This window comes from Ambystoma mexicanum, chromosome 9 (genome assembly GCF_040938575.1).
Source record: "Ambystoma mexicanum isolate Mex_15411 chromosome 9, UKY_AmexF1_1, whole genome shotgun sequence".
Lineage (NCBI taxonomy): Eukaryota > Metazoa > Chordata > Amphibia > Caudata > Ambystomatidae > Ambystoma > Ambystoma mexicanum.
In genome coordinates, this window is record NC_090931.1 from 247,827,503 (window position 1) to 247,848,167 (window position 20,665).

The 20,665-nt window shown below is 47.3% G+C and overlaps 1 protein-coding gene across 1 annotated transcript in view; it reads right to left on the bottom strand.

The window, feature by feature from the left end:
• The window catches only part of LOC138487920 (zinc finger protein 37A-like), a 291,426-nt gene extending 271,132 nt beyond the window's left edge, over positions 1 to 20,294 (bottom strand). The window contains exon 1 of the mRNA XM_069614546.1: positions 20,123 to 20,294. Within this exon, the coding sequence (XP_069470647.1) occupies positions 20,123 to 20,146 (24 nt within the window). The 5' untranslated portion in view covers positions 20,147 to 20,294. The remainder of the gene's footprint in view (positions 1 to 20,122) is intronic.
• Between the last annotated feature and the right edge of the window lie 371 nt (positions 20,295 to 20,665).

The following is a 20,665-nucleotide window of genomic DNA, read 5'->3' on the forward strand; positions in this document are numbered from 1 at the left end:
ACAGCATTTCTGGCTAGTCCCTTTTTTCTGGCAATGTATTCCATATCGTGTCATGGAGTGCCCCCTACATTAATATATATTTTTTTTATTTGTATTGGATAATAAAATCATCCTTTCAAATGTTTACATCATCGTAATTTCATTACTATACACATGTATGACATCATACAAGTCAAAATTCATACTATTCAAAACATAATTCATACTATTCATAATTCATACACGTATAATTCATAATTCATGCAAGGAAAACACCAAATAAAATTTCAACAGCACAAAGCAATCACCCTCTAAAATCAAGGATCAATCAAAATGATATTATATCCGGAAAAATGGTCAATAAAAAATGAATGATTGCTATACGAACCGTTAGCTTTCCATTATTAAATAAAAGGTGCCACACTGCCTCTGGTTCCATGTTACTACATGAACTTACAAATTATTTACTGAAGTGTCTACTCCTCAGCTCTAGGTTAGGGCACTTAGTTAAAACATGTTCTAAATTTTCCTTGCTGAATTTGTTACTACAGAAGCGACAATATTCCAAATCTCTGGAAATCATCCTTCTTCTCACCAGGATTTCACGTGTTGGCCACAGATTCAGCGTGAACCTTTGGTATAGGTTACGCATTTGAGGGTTTGGGAATTTGGAGAGATAGTCTGCCATACTTCGAAAATGCTTATGTACAAATGGATTGGTCTTAAAGTCAATATATCGAAAACATACATTCCGATTTACAATCCAATCATTTTGATATATTTTGGCTTTTGCTTGGTCAGGATTCTCAAGCAATAAATCCAATGTTATTGATGCATCGGCCAACGCGTGCAATACATATTCACACCATTCTTTGGTAAAAACCTGATCACGAGCAAGCAGATGTTTTGCCATAATTCCCAAAAGATTCGAGGTTTTTAGACATAAAATGCTTTTTCTCAGTGTGGCAGCCATTTTCCACTTCACTTGTACTTCGAGGGATAATAAGCCCAATTCATGCCTAATCAATGGCAGCGGGACGGATTTTGGTAACATCAGTAGCTCTTTCCAAACCCGGCATTCACATTTTTGCCAGTTTATGCTTGCCACAATTAGACACTCAGTTCCATATATCGTAGGGATGATCTTTTGTTGGTAAAAAGTCATTATATGACTTATAGTAAATTTCCCAAATTTCCCTTTTAACATTTTCGCTTGTTGTATTAGCGTCTGAAGTTTATTATATCTCTCAAGTTCATTAATTTTATTTGACACTGGGACTGCAAAAATTAGACCCAAGTATCGATACTGCTCTACCTTAGAAAGACTTCTGTTTTGTAGCTGCCACTTGTAATTTTTGACTTTAGTCCTAGGATGTGGACGACAAACCATAATCTGTGTTTTAGGTAAATTAATGATTAGATTGTTTTTCATCACAAAGTCATTCAACTTATCAAGCAACCGCTGTAAGCCTGCTGGAGTTTGGGATAAGAGAATAAGATCATCCGCATACAATAAGGGCGAGATTTTTTCTGTCCCTAATTTTGGTTGGTCACATTTCAGAGATCTTATCTCTGTGCCTAATTCTAACAAGAAAAAGTTAAAGACTGATGAGGCCAATATACAACCTTGTTTTACCCCTCGGAATGTATTCAATTTGTCAGACAGTTTTCCATCCAAGGTTAATCTTACTTGTACTGTGGTGTTATTGTGAAAGCGCATAATCAGCAACCGTAAAGACTGAGGGCAATTGTGTTGTACTAGTTTTTGATACAAGATGTTCCTATCAATCGAATCAAAAGCAGATTGAAAGTCTATGTACGCTATATACAGCACTTGGTTCTTTTTAGCATATTTATTTTTTAGCATATTTAGTGCCATAAGATTTGGGATTGTACCCAACCCAGCTACAAAGCACGTTTGAAAGGGGTCATGTAGCTCATTCTTCAATGTCCATTCTCTGATGTCTCTCAACACCAATCTAGTAAAAATCTTGCCAGGCGCATCAAGTAACGCAATGGCTCTATAACTTGACAGGCTCGAGCGGTCACCTTTTTTATATATAGGGACCAACAAAGTATGCGTCCAGGAGGCAGGCAAGGATTGATTCATATTGATTAGCCTGAATATTTCAAAGAGTATCCTGGCCCATAGCTCAGGATGCTTTTTGAAGGTCCTATTTGATAACCCATCAGGTCCACAGGCACCTGAGTTACTGATTTTATTTATTAAGAATTTAATATCTTCCAGATCATACTTTTGGAAAAAAGGACCCAGATCCTGCGGAATAGTCACTATCGAGTTGGAAGGGGCTGCATAATACTCCAATATATGGGCACACCACACCTGCTCGGTAACATTATTTGCTTGCATGATGTTTTGTGAGTAATGCGTTGACTTACTCAATAAGGCCCAGATTTGTGCTAGGTTTTTCGACTGTATTTTCGCCAGCATATTTTCACCATCCTGCTGCAGTCTAAGCCCTCTAGTAGCTCTGAGCCAATTTGTATATGTTGTTTTAATATGTGCCAACGCAAGTCCTCTTTCCTTCAAGGTCAAACAATTAACTGCCCTTATTTGACGCCGATAATCAGCCTTCCTTGCTCTGGTGGCAGCATCATACACATGTATCTGGGGACGATCTAGGTGATCCCTACACCCTCCTTTGCCTCTTCCGTCGGCTTGAAGGTATTGTAACATGTCAGCATAACACGGCTGCAAATTATTCCCTCCTGTACACATTTGACTTTCAAGTTGATCTTTGAGCAATTTTAACGATCTCTCCGACCATCATAGCCTATTACCATTATTATTTACAACAAGATTTACTCTCATTAGATTTTTTTTGTCCGGATGTTGGTTCGCCACTGACTGTCCATTGCATCACAAGTTGGCTGTGATCACTCTGTGTATTTTTCACAATGCAAAACTTATTGATCCCCTCAAACATATTCATATTCACATAAATAATGTCAATTATGGAAACACTACCACCACGATGCCAAGTTGGATGAGGGGGAATATCGGAAGGAAAAGCACCATTCAACCGTATCAAATTATTTGATGAGACAATTCAGCCCATTTATTCAGTCTTGGATTATACTTTAAGGGCTGGTCATTGGTGCAATCCAAATTAAAATCTCCAGCAATTATAATTCGTGAAATTGATGAGTCCATTGCAATAAGACTACATAGGTCTCCAAATGATTTGATAAAGGACCCGTCCGATATTCCCACTGGATTCCAGTAGACATTTATCAGGCCATACAATTCATTGTTGACTTTTACTTTAACCAGTTGGAGAAATTCATTCGGCGTTTCCCTGCCTACGCGCAGATCCCCCCTTTAGATTTAATGGCTATGAGTAGGCCAGACGTCGGTCTTCCGTGCAAAGCCTGTGATGCAGGATTTAAAAAAAGATCAAAGCCATTCCACACAGGTACCGACATTAGCCATGTTTCCTATAACATAATTATGTCGAATTGCACTAGATCATTGTTGTCATTATTTAACAGATCGACAAAGCCCCTTGTATTCCAACTAATTAATGCCAGATTTTTATTTGCGGCTGATTGTACTAGTTAGGCTCGATCTTTTCTTTGATTACAATTACAATTACACACTTCACCCTGTTTAGTATTTCTTTTCTGTGAGGCAAGGTTAGAACCATTGAGATTGTAATTCAGCAGTACCTCATTTTTGATTTCGACATTTGCAGTTGTTTCAGTGAATACTGTAAATCCCAACAATGTCAAATCAGTTTTAGCAAGCCAGATTGTATTTTGCACCAACCTCGAATTCATCCATATTCTTACACATTGGCGATTCCCTTTGTCCGTGAATTCCTCAGCTCCAAGTCTATGGAACAAATGTCCTCGAGACTTGGTATATCCGAGAATATGGCTAAAATAGCTCTTCTATTTAGTTCATATTGCACTGCCGAAGAGGCGTTACAAGACAGTGTCAATGAATAATTTGCCAGCGATTTTCTCTTAATGGTCGCGGGTTTAGTCGCTGACCCAACTTTTGTAACCGCTGTCATTGAGGGCATGGAACTTCTTTGTCTGCCACCGGTACTCAAAGCATTTTGTATAATGTTTAAAAATTCTGGCGTAATCTGAGAGATCAAGGAATTCTGAGGTATTACAGGACTTATGTACTCTTTGGCCTTTTGGCAGATTTCTGGATTTACCATATGGTTCTCTCCAAGTCCCAAAGGCAAATTATTTAACTCTATTGTTGTAGGTATGTTTATGGGTGGGACAAAATTTGTTTCCACCCTTTGTTCTTTAAAACTAACACTTTTAATCTTTTTACATGAGGGCATTGGCTCCGGCCTATCCATGTTAACCACCAAATTGCTACTCATGTAGGCATCTACCGCCTTTCTTATCTCCTGGCGATGGAAATCTCTTATATTGAGGCCCGGCACAGTGGTTCTCACTTCCCCAGAATTAGAGGATTTCTCAACTGGAGCTTTATCCCTCTTGGACCCAGTCCGGAGATTCTGATCTGTTACCTCATCAATCAGAGCATCAAGGGGGGCATGTGCTAGTACTGGTTGCAATTAACCACTTCCCGTTCGATCAACCTTTGAGTAAGTACGCATGTGATATTTTTTTGCAATAGCTTGAGCAGTTGTGATTGTATTGTTAGTTGGAATGCTTAACTTTTTGATAAATGTTCGTATTTTAGCCCCCTTCTTATTTGTTGGCAATGGTTGATTCTTTGGTAGCTTTTTACTCATATGGTTACTCTGCTTTGTACCACTTTTTGCCTGTTTGGTGAAGACTGTATAGGCAACTTTGTCTTCCTTCATCACAGTGTCACTAGCGAATCGCCTCCCTACAACTTCATTCTCTGTACACTTACCCTCCTGCGTAGCTATTTTGTCAGGCACATTACATTCCAACACCTCACCTATCATACAATCCATTTGTGGGATAAGTTTGTACCCCGCCCAAACACCCATGTTCCCTGCTATTGAACATGTAGTTAGATCAGGGCGCGTTATACTTGTATTATCACTTTTCAATTTCAATTTGTGCATAGCTTTCTTTTGCCATAAAAGCCAATGCTCAATTTGAAGGGCTTGCTAACGGACCTGTCCAGCCAAGGTATCATATAAATTAAACAGCACAGCCAACGAAAATTGAGTAGCTTTTAGCACAATTTCCATGAGTACAACACTATTTGGGACCTGGTTGCCTATTTCTATTTTCTGCAATGGTTCCACATCATTGGGTACTGTTGGTTCCTGCCCTACCTCCCCACAGCTTGGTGCCTCCTCATCTACACACACATATGGAGTAACACATTTCCTCGGAGTTGGAGCACAATATGACACATTTACACTCGAATAACCAGAACCAATAGTAGAAAACATATCAGGTGTTTTCGATAAATTATCTGTGAGCAATTGTGCAGAAAACCCAGAATTAAGCAAGTTCTAATCAATTATGGCATCATCTTTTTCACCACCATCCACTACCAATTTAGAGGCATTATCAACGGCTGTACATTGCACCGAATTCAGCAAACTAGTGTCCGTTATTGAAATATTCAGATTTGCCATTATGGTCCTCGGGACTGTGCCCAACGTGATGTATTTTTTACTTACATTTGTTTCCTGCTGTTGTGGTTTACCATGATTACCATTTCTCCTAGACAAGGCATCAATCACATTTACATTGGAGTCATTAATAGTAATTGGCTGAGTACCTACACCCGCCCCCCCGGCCAAGGGCAGTTGGATCGTTGGCGGTAATGGATCTTTGCATAATTTTCTAATATCCGTCCCATGACTTAAGACGGTTTTCACCTTATTTGCCTTTCGCAAAACCTTTGGCGTGGATGTATTACTTAAATGACAGTTTATGACATTATTACTCGTCTGACACGCCACACACGGTGCGCTAAGCGGACATATGCCCTTTGGCATGCCTGCCGTCAAAGACATGACCATGAAACCACATGCACCCTCACCCACGCAAGTCAAGAAAAATTAAAGGATGGACGAAATACACCTCTCCCACCTCTCCGCTCCACTCTGCTCCGAGTCAAAGAGGGAACGATGGGCCTGACGGAACTTGCTCGGAGCGTTCCAATCTATTACAGAGATCCCAAATCAATAATCACATAGGCTTGGGGATAGGCACCTCGCACCGAGAACCGCAAACAGCCAACAGTACTTAGCTTGTACTTTGCGGTGCGTGGCGCGGGTGCGCCAAGGTGCCGGTATTTATTGGAGTAGGCGGATCGTTGCACAAAACCAAGGGCGGGGCCAACCTCCCAAACACACACCCTAGGAAATAAATAAATAAATAAATAAATAAATAAGGGGCTTTAGATATATGACTTCAAAAAAATAAGAAAATTAATTCTCAGTTTTAACCCATCCCAAGGCTATACAGATTTCAATGGGCTCCAAGTATGGATATGATTGCGGGCACACAGTTTTCAAATGGGCTCCTAATATAAATGGCAATGCGGCCACACAGTTTTCAATGGACTCCACTATGAGCCCTACGTGCAAGTACAAAAGTCACCTCATACTTCCTGAATGGAGTGTCTCCAGCAAAGATGTCCTCCAGGGCTGAAATAAACAGCACGCCACGAGTGCCGATCCGGATTCAATACATCTGAAATGCGTGGGCAATCAGAAACGTTAGTCCGGGATAGTGTCACGAACAGCCAACAGTACTTAGCTTTTATTTTCTGGTGCCCGTCAACAGAGCTGCCAAGTGTCCCTAAAATCGTGGGAGTCTCTAGCAAAAGGAGGCGGACACCTGCACTCTCGTATTTGAGCAGGATTTTCTTTCTACATCTGCAAAGATCTTCAGCTGTGCCTCAGACAGTCCCTTTGTATGTGGCAACACTGGGTTGAAGTAAGTAACACACTGCTGAACACAGCACTCAACAGCACATGCTGGTCTGACTGGGGCTAAGCTGTGTCCTGTACACCTCGACTGCTGAATTTCCAGCTAATCTCAGTGGCAATTTTGGATAAAGAGGGATAAATGGTATAGATAAGATGATCATGTGTGTAAATTCAGCACAGGTGGTGTGCGAGAGGCTACACAGCCCATGTGATGGTCTGACATGCATATTCTGGCACACAAACATGACTGTAGTGTCTGACAGGACATATTCTTGCTTTGCTTCTAAATATGATTAGAAACCACATCCTGCAGTCTCATATGAAGCACAGTTTAGGGTTTCTAAGCCAGTACTTTCGTTTTTTAATGTTACATAAGTAAAGGAGAGGACCTTGCAATTCGCTTATTGATTTCATGTGCAAGTTCATCACTACCAGGTCGGTGCTGCGGGCCCCGGTCAATGTCAAGAGATAGGCTTCACGGAGGGACTACTTCACCTTAATGTCTACTTTCCTTAAGCCTCAGCCTGAGGAAAATCCAGACACTTCCCAACAGACTGGTCCCTCTGAATGTCGCTGTAGCTTATATGTCTCACACTCTACACAACCTCTATTGTCCTTCAAAGGCATGCATGAAATAGACAACTGCCCTCAGGGCCACAGCTTTATGGAAGAAATGGCAGCAATTATATGGCTTTTCCCCTAGTCCATGTTGGCAAGAGAGTAACAATATTCTTATACTGCAGGCCCATGTGAAATATAGCTTTCTCTTAAAATCTATGTATCATATGTTTGTCCTTCTGTAGGTCATAGATGTGTGTGATGTGTTGCATTGATAAGTTGTTCATTTTGTGAGGCCCATTGCTTCCAAGTCACATTTTACATGTTACTGTGTGGGATCTCAGCAGTGGGACAAAGAATAGAAGAAAAGCATGACAGGGTTTAGTTAAAAACAATATTTCCAGAGACACATGGGCTAGATGGAGCCTGGGGTCCCCTGGTATATTAAACAGGCCAGGCATTTCAGGAGCCACATAAGGAAATAAGGAAGGCCCTTTACCCTGGAATAGGGGGTGCAGAGAGTGGGGGCTCCCAAAGCATTGATATGAACAGAAATGCAACATTCACAAATAGAGTGTGAGGTGTCCTTGGTCTGTTGTGGTGTCTACATGTCCACCTTTACATTTTTCATCATCCTAACATGATCGTGATGGACCCTACTGCCAATTTTCCAAGGGTCATTTCTTCGCACACCACTCCCATTAGAGCACTTGATTGCAACTGTCAGATTACATGGTAACTGTCCATTTCGATGCAGTGGCTTTCAACCCCATGGACTACCTGCTGGGTTATCCAGGTCTTCGGGCGTCGACATCGGAGGCAGTGGAAGTTGAGGAAAAAGCTCTGGTTAGCATGGTCAGATCGATGACTCCTCTAAAATATTTATCACTTTGATTGTCCTGCTGCTATTTAAATTCGTTTTCAGCTGTGTGCACATCGTGATTGTCCTGCTGCTTTTTAAATTCGTTTTCAGGTGTGTGCCCATTTTGATTGTCCTGCTCCTGTTTACATTTGTTTTTAGCTGTGTGCATTACCTGCTTTTCATGAGAATGTGTTAACAAATCCACCCCTCTGTACTCTGTCTAGTCTGCTACCGGTTCCCTCACCCTTCCTCAGTCCCATTGTCCCTCTGTGCTGTTATTCCCCTCAGCCATACACCCACTACGTCCCCTTCCTCTGCGTGTTCACTGTTTTTCTGTGCATATTACCTCCCCCAGCTCCCATTGTTTTTCTCCCAGTCTTGTTCCCTGCCCCCCCCCTCTACCTTCTGCTCTCACTGGGCCTCTGTGGCCTCAGCCTGGTTAAGTGTACCTCACTCTCTGCAGTTTGCTACGGCGCTATCTATCTCTCCTATCTTCTCAAACTGCTTCTCTATCTCTCATCCTTCACCCCTTACTAGGTCTGTCAGGAAGAACCTCAAGAAGGACATACTGAGCTCTAACCCAGGCCTTCCAATTGCAGGCACCTATGTCATTTCCTCTGCCAGAGAGACTCTCACAGACATACTCTGTCGTTCCCTCACCCGTCCTATGGACTCTCCATATGATTGCTCTTCTCTCTCCTTTCTCTTCTTTGCCCATCAATGGTGGCACCCGCTGCAAGGTCATTCTTGCCCTCTCCACCTCCAGGGTCATCATCATGTCTACTGCAATGGTACCATCATGGTCCAGGGTCCTCAAACCAATCTTCTACTCTTTCATAGGCTCCTCCCCCGCTTTATCAAATCCCTCCACCTTTTGCACCAGCTCCTTTAGCTGACCTGGCTCCCATGCCAGCTGTGCCCACCTTGGCTCCCTTGCCACCTCCTAACCACCATTCTACCCTCGCCATGGCTTTCTTGCCACCACCCCACACATTGACATTCCCATCTGCCTTCTCCTCTTGGGTGAACCAGTCACCCACTAACACTGTATCTAGGGCTCCCTTGCCCCGTGGTGCCTCCCGCACCGGCTCCCTCCTCACCCATTATGGTCCCGTCTCCCTTACCGGCCTTGGCTCCTCTGCCCCCTTCTACCTCTGTCCCTCGGGTAGTATCGTTACTTAGGGGGGCCCACTGTCCCCTGCTCCCCCCATAAGTCTTTCACTGATTGCAAGCTGATCCACATTGCCATGGTAAGCACTCGCTCAGCTGTCAAACACTCCTCTGACATCTGCAACCTCCTTGAACTCCTGGATTGTGATGTTCTTGCCATCACTGAAACCTGGTTCAAGGATTGCTCTGTCACAAGCTTTGACGCACTTCTCCCAGAAGGCTACACAATACTCTCTCTTCGTAGACCAAACAGACCAGGTGGGGGGAGTAGCATTGATCTTCCCTGAGTGTATCCCTGTGTCTGTCATTCCCACTCAGGCCTACTCATCCTTTGAGTGCCTGATCTGCAGGCTGTCCCTCTCTCCAAGCTCTTCACTGCTGCTGTCCACCTTCTATCAGCCACCTGGTCAGCCCTCCCTCTTCCTTTCGTAATGGGCTGACCTGGCCTCCTCTCTCCTTTCCTAATCTTCTCCTCCTACTGGGTGATCCCAACATCCATCTCGACTCACCTGATTCCTTAAGACCTTTATGCAACCTTTGCGACTCTCCCTTTCTTTCCATCTTACCGTCTGGCCCAACGCACAGCGCTGGCCACACCCTGGATGCTCTCTTCTCAACTGACATTCCGCTATCTATCCCTCTCACTACTTCTCTCTCCTGGACTGATCATTTTCTCCTCTCTTCTCACTTGAAGCTCTCTTCTCCCGTTGCATAGGTAAGCCCGGCACTGCCTCCCGTCTACAAGGTCATCTGACCCATGAAAAGAGTCTCAGTAGCTGCCTTTGCCTCCACCTATTATACTCCTTCCACTCCTGCGACTGACTCCCACCCTGCCACAGCCCTCTCAAACTTTAACCTCTCTGTTTCCAATACTCTTTATATTCTTGCCTCTGTCATGAGGGTACGATTGAAGCCTACCAAAAAGTGCAACTCTTGGTATGACTCCAAATCAGCTTCCGTTAAACACAAGTGCAGGGCAGCCAAATAGAAATGGGATTCCTCTGGCGCACCCTCTGACAAACTGGCCTGCCGCCTCCTCCAAAGGCAGTATAGACTCTGCATCTGCTCCCAGAAAAGAGTCTTTTTACAAGCCTGCATCTCTGCGGTATCCAATAACACGGACACACTTTTCAAAGTCTGCAAGGAATTAGCCAACCCTACCGCAGCCTCTTCCACCACCTCGCACCACCACCTCGCACCATCCACCACACATGACACAAAGTCAGGCACGCACGCAGAGTCAATGAAAGGGAAGGGGCACCTGAAAGCAGACATGGATGTGTGTCAAAGGGTAAAATAACACATATACTGCATAGCACCTGCAGCACACACATGCATGTGACTGGCATAGTCCTTCCACAAACATGACTGATGCCAATACACAGATGGCACGTAGTATAGCCATGCCAGACTTGTCAACTAGCCTTAGATGGAAGTTGAATACTCCTGACCATGAGCCATGTACAATGTATGTCAGATGACATTTCATGGAATTCACTATTAGAAAAAACACGTGTCACAGGCTGCAACAGCGCTAGGGTGTTGTAATACAGTGAGGGCAGGCATACGGATTCAATAATGCTAGGTCACATTGACATCACGCAAGTGAATAGGCATATTGAAGGGGACAACAGGGTTTAGAAGTGTGTGGGTGCAGTGCAGTAAATGGGTACGGCCTCAACTATGAATAAAAACACAGATCCAGTAATGCAATGTCGTGGCCTGATGGCAGTGTAAGGGTAAGTGCCGTCATCATGTGTAAAGTGTTGGTAGTGGTTTGTAGGGATACAGTAAACCCCAACCCCAAGGGCGGGGGTGGCTGGGAGGCAATGCATGGGTTAAAATGGTTGCTCAGAGTACCGTGTCGTAGCAGACAGTGTGGGCAGGTGGCAAGTGCATTCTCTCAGTCATCTGGGACTACAACAGGGGAGAGGAGGACAGAAAGCACAACACATGAGGAAGCATCAGAAGTGCCTGCAGACCCGGAGAAGCTACACCTCCAGTTACATAGAGGCAGGGAGGCTGTACCAGAGGGAGGCCCCAGCTCAACACAGATGTGAACCACAAACTAATTTCCATGCGGAGCAACTGACCCTGAGGGAGTAAGAAAGGGATGATCAAAGACCATGAGAATGAAGTAAATACTGGAGGTGGAGTTGAAGGAATTGCTGGCCCGGACCCATAGGGACTTGCTAAGAATGCACAGGGTTCAGGAATGAACAGTCATAGCCACTGTGAGCCTGTGCCATAATCACAGTCCTAGGGAGATACCTTGCACCAAGCCTAAAGGACTTTTCACACAGTCCAGGACTGGCAGAGTTGCAGAGGGAAGAGTGTAGAATCATAGAAATCCTGGTAAAGCCTGTTGCAGTAGTCCATCATAGGAATTACCAGTCCTCTGGAGACAGTGAGCTGCTGGGGGATGGAGAGGAAAGGAAAAATGCCTCTGAGGATGAGCAACTTGCAGGGTGACCTCACAGAGACGTCAGTCATGTGATGATAGAAGGCGACTGTTGAGTGGAAGATCATCACAGGCTATCCGTGACCACAGGTTGGAGCAAGAATAGGGCCAAGAAAGGCTGGACAGAGAGTGTCATGGAAGGAGGGAGCAGGTGTGGTGATGAGGATTGCCTCTGTGTGCAGCATATGGTTTGTATGCAGTCTGCATGATAACAAGCACGTATCAGTCCAACATTTCATGGGTCACACATGGCAGTCATTACAATGTAGCCTGAACTGGCAGACAATCATAACACATCACCCAAGCAACATACACATGGCCTGTACACACACGCATCACCACTCACCGGACATTCCCTCATACATTGGCAAGTCTCCCACGCCTTGGATCTGCTCCACTGCAATGAAATCACTAGTGATCTCCTCATGTCCAGTGAGTTCATCGTCCTCTGGTGGTGACCCACTGTCAGTCACCAGAGTAGAGGCAAACTTTGAAGCCAGCTTTTCTTTTGCTCGGTGTTGGAAGTCATTCCAACGCTTCACAACATCACCAGCTGTGCGCCTCTCATAGCCCAAGACGCTAATACAGTCAGCGAGGCACTGCCAGGGGGTCATACGCTGAGCAGGTGTATGTGTGCTCCCTGCCTGCACCAGCATGTCACGGCCATGTTCCAACATGTAGTCCACGAGTATCTTCAGTTCCTCATCACAGAAACTCCTCATTCTCGATGTGTGGGACTCCTGTGCCGTGTCTGGGGTCTTAGCCTGTACTGCTGGAGCATGCTTCTGCTTCTTCTGAGGTGGTGCAGACCCTGAGTGGCGTGTACTGCTCTGGTCAGAAGGGGCTGGCGTACAGGTGGACTGGCCTATGGAATCAGCCACCAATGTAACTACAGAAGGTCAGCTTGCAGGTATCAGTAGCTGGGTGCTGTTGCCAGGACTCTGCGCCACATATGCTTGGCCTTAGTGACAAGGGACTTGGCCCCTGAGTCACACTGGGCCAGGACCAATCCATTCCTGGCTGGGTGACCCTGAGACAGGGTGCCGGTTGCTACAGCTGCCCTTGCAGCTTCAAGACCCTGGCCGGTGTGAACAGCAGATGACACCGCTGCTCCAGATCCCCGGGTGCCGGTGCCTGGAACTTGCACCGCAGGTGTCTTGGCCTTCGGGACATGGAAATCGGCCATTGAGTCACCCTGTCCCTATGCCGGGACCACTACCGTCCGGGCTGGCTGACCCTGAGCCTGGGTAGTGATAGCAGCAGCTGCCCCTGCAGCTTCCACACTCTGGACAGCAGATGGCACTGCTTGTCCAGGACCACGGGTGCTGGGTATGTCAGCAGCTGCTGCATCTCACTGGCCCGGTTGGGTGTGGGGCATAGTTCTCCCTGCCTGGTCCTGCACACCTTGCCCACGTGGACCACCTTGGCCACCTTGGCCACGTCGCCCACCTTGGCCAGCTTGGCCACGTCGCCCACCTTGGCCACCTCTGGCAAGTCGCCCACCTTTGCCTCCCTTCCCACTTGTTGCCCTCCCAGTCATGGCACTGATGGACTAGCGCAATGGGAGGTGCAGCCAACAAATGTCCTGGGAAATTGGAGTGAGGGGCCAGGTTACGTGATGGAAAACGTACCACTGTGCTCCAGAAAAGCTCTGTGTGACCCCTGGTGAAAAAATAACAGGTTGCGCAATGCTCAGGCACCCGAAAAACAAAAATCAACGTGTATGTGACCCCTCGGTAGCCCGTCTTGAGTAAAAAACAGCCTGCAGTACACTGTGTCACCCAGCAACACAAAAAATGTGTACGCGAGGAACACATAGGCTACTATGGCCTCGAAAATGGTGTACGCGTCACACAGGGACAACCACAGTGGGACAAATGTGTGCACGCCTTACTGTCTGTCTCGTAGAATGAAAAAAATCACACGTATGTCTGCGCGTAGGAAACTCCTGCGCCAAAACAAGAAGTATGCACTGCCACAGTAGTGAACTATTTGCGTGTGAACCCACAAAAATATGAAGTTCACGCATCCGCCCCACAAAAAGCATATACAGTGCGCTGATGTCCTACCCAGACCTTTAACCCGATACTGAATGACAACGCTCAACGTCCAGCGCATGTCACGTAACTTACGCGCTTAGGGCCTTTCCTCTGATTACACACTAACGTGCTGTTTACGCATGTGCGGAGTCACTCTGTTTCCGGCTGGCCACGCAAAAGAATATGGAAAACCCACGCTCCTGCCTACAAGGCCATTTACCTGCCTCCAACTGCCCAAGCTGCCTCCTACGAGCCATCTGCTGATGCCAGCCCACTCTGTGTGCCTGCTGCCCACATGCCCTGCATTTTGGTGCCTGCTCATCAGCCATTGCCAGTGATCCTGTCATTGTGACCACCTCTGCTGATCCTGAAGACTCCTGACTGCCATTCCACCGCTCCACAGCCCAGCCCCAGGACCACCTTGCCCATCCACACCTGCCTCAGGGGTTGCCTTGTCTGACACCACACCATCTGAGGCAAGTGGCAACCCCCTGGCAGAGAGCCAGAGGGCTGTCAGCTTCTCACCCAGGGAAGTTGGCATCCTGGTAGAGCAAGTCCTGGGGCATCATGATGCCCTCTTCCACGGCCCATCGCAAGTTGGCAATGAAGGACGGAAGAAGATCTAGGGGGACATAGTGGGTGCCATCAATGTAGAGGGGCTGGCACCCCGCCACTACCATCATGTCCACAAGTGCTGGGAAGACTTCAAGTCCAGGACCCACAACAAGGCCCGGTGCCTCATTAAGGCTGGTGATGATCGAGTGAGGTGCCGGGGCCGGTTGACCACCGACGAGATGTGGGTCCTGGGGCCTACCCAGTGCTGTACCCCCAGGTCTTGGAGTTGGTGCTCCGTCTGGAGTCGAATGGTTCATGTGTTCTTGTCCACCATTGAGCATGTGCATGTTGACAAGTGGCTGGTGTGTGCACCTTGGCCTTATGTCTGGCATGCCTCCTGTACAGATGTCTGTGTGCATGTCCCTGACAGTGCTGCATGAGAGTCCATTCAAGCATGTCCCACATCACTGGTGTCTGTGTTGCGCACCGGCATGTAACAATGCGCACATGTTTGCATACCTGTGTCTGGTCCGGGGCATGTGAGAGGTGTGACGCATAGGTGCTTATGTCATCATCATGGACATGCATGGTGTACATGTGCGTGTGTCTGAGTAGTGAGTGTGTAACTGCCCAACACTCCGCACGTATGTTACTTGAGTTCTTGATTTGTGATTGCCTCACGCTGCCAATTTGCCCTTGAGTGCACTGTGACGTGATAGCTCCATGGCCTGCCTCATGACTGTCAGGTGATGTGTGTGAATGAGATGTGTATGTCCCATGATGTGTGTGAGCTGAATACAGAATTATGATCTTGTGTCAGTGCCTTGTCCATGGATGTGAATGTCTGTTGTGAATGATAGAAATGTTTGTGAATGTGTCTGAATGGCACTTCCCTGTGTGTAGTGGAGGGTTATGATGGTTGTGACCTTTGACAGTACCACTGATGTACATTTGCATTGTGACAAACACACATACACACATATGTTCAGTAGCCTGATGTTTGTGTTCTATGTTTCCCTATCCACAGTGACGATGGAAGAAGAGGGCGGAGAAGGCGCTGTGGAGCACCGCAGCAGGGATGCCTCCACCAGGCACAGACGCAGGGCCTAGTCCTCCTCCCAGGTACCGTCATCTTCCGGGAGCGAGGAGACTGGTGCCGCGTCCATGAAAATGGCCTCAGCTGCTGAGGGGAGGCCCAAGAGGGTGAAGTTGGTCATGTGCACCTCAGCAGTGGGAGGGACAGATGAACCCACACAGGGGCAATCCTTTGCAGAAGACAGTGGAGAGTCATCCAGGTTGGTGGTGGTGGTGGAGGAGGAGGCCATATCAGCCCAGCACATGGGGCCCAGCAGGAGTGATGAGGTAGGTGTGAGTGGTGCAGTCTAGGATCAGGGGCCGGAGGCAGTGCAGGTCACCGTGGAGGGGCATGTGACTGATCTTGTCCCTGGAACTGCGACTGCCCCAGTATGCACCTGCGGGCATGACTCAGGCCGGACCCCTCCGCAGGTGGCCGATGTATCCACGCAAACAGATCTTCCACTACCTGTGGATGAATCCATTTGTCACAGGGTGGAACCGTTGCTAGCCGTTGCTAGCCGGTATTGCGAGGCATACAGGCACCACTTGTGATGATGTGCAGGCTTCCAATCGGGGGTTGCACATCATCACGATGAGGTCTATCGCCTCATTAACTGGCTAGCTCAGTTCCTGGTCACAAATCTGGTACATGTGCTGGCCACTGCTGCAAACCCCTCTTCCTTTTCCTCCTCTGTGCGCCAGTCCCCCTCCCTGCCGTCTTCCGGCCCAGATACCACCAGGGCCCCCTATGTACCTGTCCCAACCCCGGCGGCCAGTCTGGTGGAGATCACATCCCTGCCACAGTCGGGAGTCGAAGGAGGATCAGCAGAGGTTGTCAATGCAGCTACAGGAGCTATGGCAAGGGAGGAAGTGCAGGCACCAAGAAGGAGGGCAGGTGCATGACAGCCCCGGGTTGTATCATCATCCCGGAGGCTGTCCTTGTGGCGCAGGCACCAAGCATTTTGGCAGCAGCAGGCTCAGGAAAGGAGGCAACAGGACTCGGGGCATTCATCATCAGAGGGGCAGGTATCGGCCATCGGGCAGGAGACAAACGTGGACCTTACGACAAGGATGTCTTCCGTGTTGGAGCGTTTGGACTGCCAAAACGGGTAAGAGTGGCAGCGGGCACAGGAGACGCAACTCACCATAGCCAGGGCGGAGAATTCACTGCGTCAGGCAGAGAGGCGGGTGGAGGTCCTCGAGGAGACTCGCAGGGAGTTTGAGAGGAGCATGAAGGAGTCCCTGCAATCCCTCGAGGGCGAAGCCGAGGCCCGCCTACTGGAAGTGGACGCAGTGTTCGATGACGCCCTGGCGGAGACTATGAGAGAGCATGGTGAGGAGATGGACTAGCCTGCTGACTTTGTATATAGTTCTTTAGGAGTAGGTTTCATTTGTTTTTTTCTTTTTATTTGGAGTTCCTGGACTTTGCTCTGCATCTTGTATATAGTTATTTTTGTATTGTATTTTTAGGATTTTTCTACATGTTTTGGGACCATGGACCCTGGATCTTTGTAAATATTTGGATTTTAATTTGGAATGGTTTTCACATGATATGTGATTTCATTTGCACATACATTAATGGACAAGGACCACATTTTTGACTCTTTCATTTTTTACATCACATTGATTTTGGTTTTCACTTTATTTTGATTTTTCATTTGGTTCATGCATGTTTAATTTGTTGTTTTTACTGTGGGTGACTTAGATACATGTTTTGTAATATAATTTTTTGACATTGAAATCGAAGTGGTATCTGGTCTCAATGGTTTAGTGCATGTTTCACTCCTCCTTGACGCATTTGTGTGTCCCTGCTGTTCACCAATGTTGTTCATGTGTGTGCACATGCATGCATGTGTGATGTTAAGATTCACATAACATAGGGACTTTGACTAATGGATGGGTGTTGAGGTGCACCAGGGGGATGCAGCGTGTGGTGGCATTTTAGTTTGCATGTGCTGCGTGGTTGTATGTCACTGGTGGGGGGTGGGGACATGAGGCAGGGCCTGCCTGCAGGTTGCTGTCACTGGTGGGGACATGTGGCGGGGCCTGCCAGCAGGTTGCCGTCTCTGTTGGGGGGTGGGGACATGAGGCGGGGCCTGCCTGCAGGATACCATCACAGGTGGGGGCATGAGGCGGGGCCTGCCTGCAGGGTATGGTCACGGGTGAAGGGGTGCCTGTGTGGTGTGGGCTGCCTGCGGGGTATGCTCATGGGTGATGGTGCTGTCCCATGTGGTGTGGGCTACCTGCGGAGTATGTTCACTAGTGATGGTGTGGGTCCCATGTAGTGTGGACTGCCTACGGGGTATGGTCATGGGTGATGGTGGGGGTCCCATGTGGTGTGGGCTGTCTACAGGGTGTGGTGATGGGGGAGCCCATGTGGTGTGGGCTGCCTGCGGGGTATGTTCACAGGTGATGGTGGGGGTCCCATGTGGTGTGGGCTGCCTGCGGGGTATGGTCGTGGGTGATGGTGGGGGTTCCATGTGGTGTGGGCTGCCTGCAGGGTGTGGTCACAGGTGAAGGGTTGGCCATGTGGTGTGGGCTGCCTGCAGGGTATGTTCACAGGTGATGGTGGAGATCCCATTTGGTGTAGGCTGCCTGCGGGGTGTGGTCACGGGTGATGGGGGGCCATGTGGTATGGGCTGCCTGCGGGGTATGGTCCACTGCTGGGGTCTGGCTGTCCCGTGAGGAGGCGTCTGCTTCCAGGGGAGTTGTGCATGTATCACAGGGTCACGCAGGCCTTTCCACGTGATTTGGCTGGTGCGAGCGGGGTACGCAATTTCGCTGGGGCGCAGACGGGGTACACGCGGGCCTTCCCACGTGATTTAGCAAGTGGGGTACACGATTTTGGTGGGGTGTGGATGGGGTACGTGCGGGCCTTCCCACGCGATTTGGCTGGTGCGAGCGGGGTACGCGATTTTGCTGGGGTGCGGACGGGATACGCATGGGCCCTTTCACGCGATTTGGCTGGTGCAAGCGGGTTACGCTCTGATTTTTCATGCAATTACAATGGGGGGGGATGTGTGCTGGGTCACAGATGGTGCGGGGCGTTGCGCTGTATTGGGCATTTCACTGTCTTTTCCCTACGCATGGGGATGTGTTGGGGGCGTTGCTGGCGCTACTTGATGTTCATTGTGCCACGGTTACTGATGCCTCAGAAAATCCATGAATACGCGTGCCGTGCAAATGCTGGTTTGTGCCACAGCTGGTGCACGCATGGCACATGCTCCTTCTCGGCGTGCAGCACTTGTGCTGCTTCTGCACTGGATTCTATGAATTGGGCCCTAAATCTGAAGATTTAGCAACATTTGTAAATTAAGTTTTCATGATCGTGTATATACTCTGATATATAAGTTATACATATTATCAGTAGGATATGGTTGTACTGTATCTATCACAGTTTGTACAGTCAAGTGTGAAATGCATGAATTAATGTACAAACACACACACTTTAATATTGCAAGCATACTGTTTTGGAAAACATGTACACAATACATGATTGACATTTAAAGCATTACACAGTAACAGGTTTTGGATTGAACTGTTTTTAACATTTAGTATTATGCAAGAAAAGCACAAGATGCAAAAACTTTCAGTAAATTGTTTCTATCCTACAAACTTTCAGAATTGTACATGCAGTTTGTTTTAAGATGTAACTTAAAATAAGAAAATGAGCAGCTTTGAACCATGTAAGACTTCACATTAGAGGTAGAATTTGAACTTTTAATATCGTGAGACATAATTGTGCAGTGGTTAATGGAGCTGTGCACTAAATAGGAGGTCATGAGTTCGAATCTTTCTTAGAGCCTTTTAATTTTATTTTTTTAAAAAGGGAATAAAATTGGCGTTTCGTGTTTTTATTTTTAAAAAAGGAGGATTATAATTTGAAAAACGAAGAGACAGACTTAGCGTGACACGTGAAACCTTTTTTTGGGTCATGGCATGTGACACCTGCTAGTGGCACGTGTCACTTGTAGTGGTGACATGCAGTGGCACGTGTCACTGGCATATGACACATGCCATATTCGGCTCCAACCCCTACTGTGCCCCGCCGCAACACACATCACAAATCTCAACTCATAAGCTTTAGGCAGGTGTCATCCGCCATGGAATAATTGCACTTAGCTGCCAAGCCCCTAACCTGTTCATAAAGCTCAATGGGTTGTCACCGGCAAAAACAACAATCTATTTGCACTCGCGCAGGAGACAAAAACATGTTGAAATGGACCCACACCAGCACCGAGATATCTTTAGCTAGCCCTGCTTAGAGACAAGGCCGGGAGACCACAGTGACACAAAGAGAAAGGAGCGGTTGATTCCAAAACTAGCCAACCAAAACACAAGCAGGGCTTGCATGTGTGGCAAAACAAAAGGTGTGATGGCTGGATGGCTTAGAATTCATCTTAACTTCTGGGTAACCCTCCAGACCATCGTGCTTCGCCTGCCAAGCCATTACAACAGGGGAAAGACATTATGCAAATCAGGCTTGGTCTCACTTGCATGAGTGGTCATCTTCACACAATCCTTTGCATCACTGAAAACTCACCTCTTCGGACTCTTTCATCGACATTGTGTTCTTCGTTATAACAGCCTACAGTCAGGTCGTCCTTTCTGTAGTGTAGGTCTCGTACAAGCCACAGAAGGATGGGTTAAACTAAAGGCCAGGAGTGGTAAGTACCACTGCTCCAACCCTGGGGGGAAAAAGAGAACCGTAACACAGTCTTCTGATGCGCATGCTTAGTACTTGAGACACCATACCAGGGCACGCTCAGAGACTGGCGCACTACAGCACAAGTGCAGTTGCAAGATAAGAGCATGCGCAAAGAAGAGCATGCGCAAAGTTAAGAAAGCAGGCCTGGCCCGTATGATCACGAGAGCACGCACGCAGACCAGACACTAATCAAATGGACATGCGAAAAGTCAGAACCAATGTAGAATTCTCGAAGAACAGACACTACTCCCCAAGCATCACAGCAGGACGAACCTAAACTAGACTAGAGGCTAATCACAAACCACTGGTCTGGACCCCTTTGAAATCCTACTTACAGCAAGACGCAAGTTGACACAACCACCGTGTGCAGACACGTCT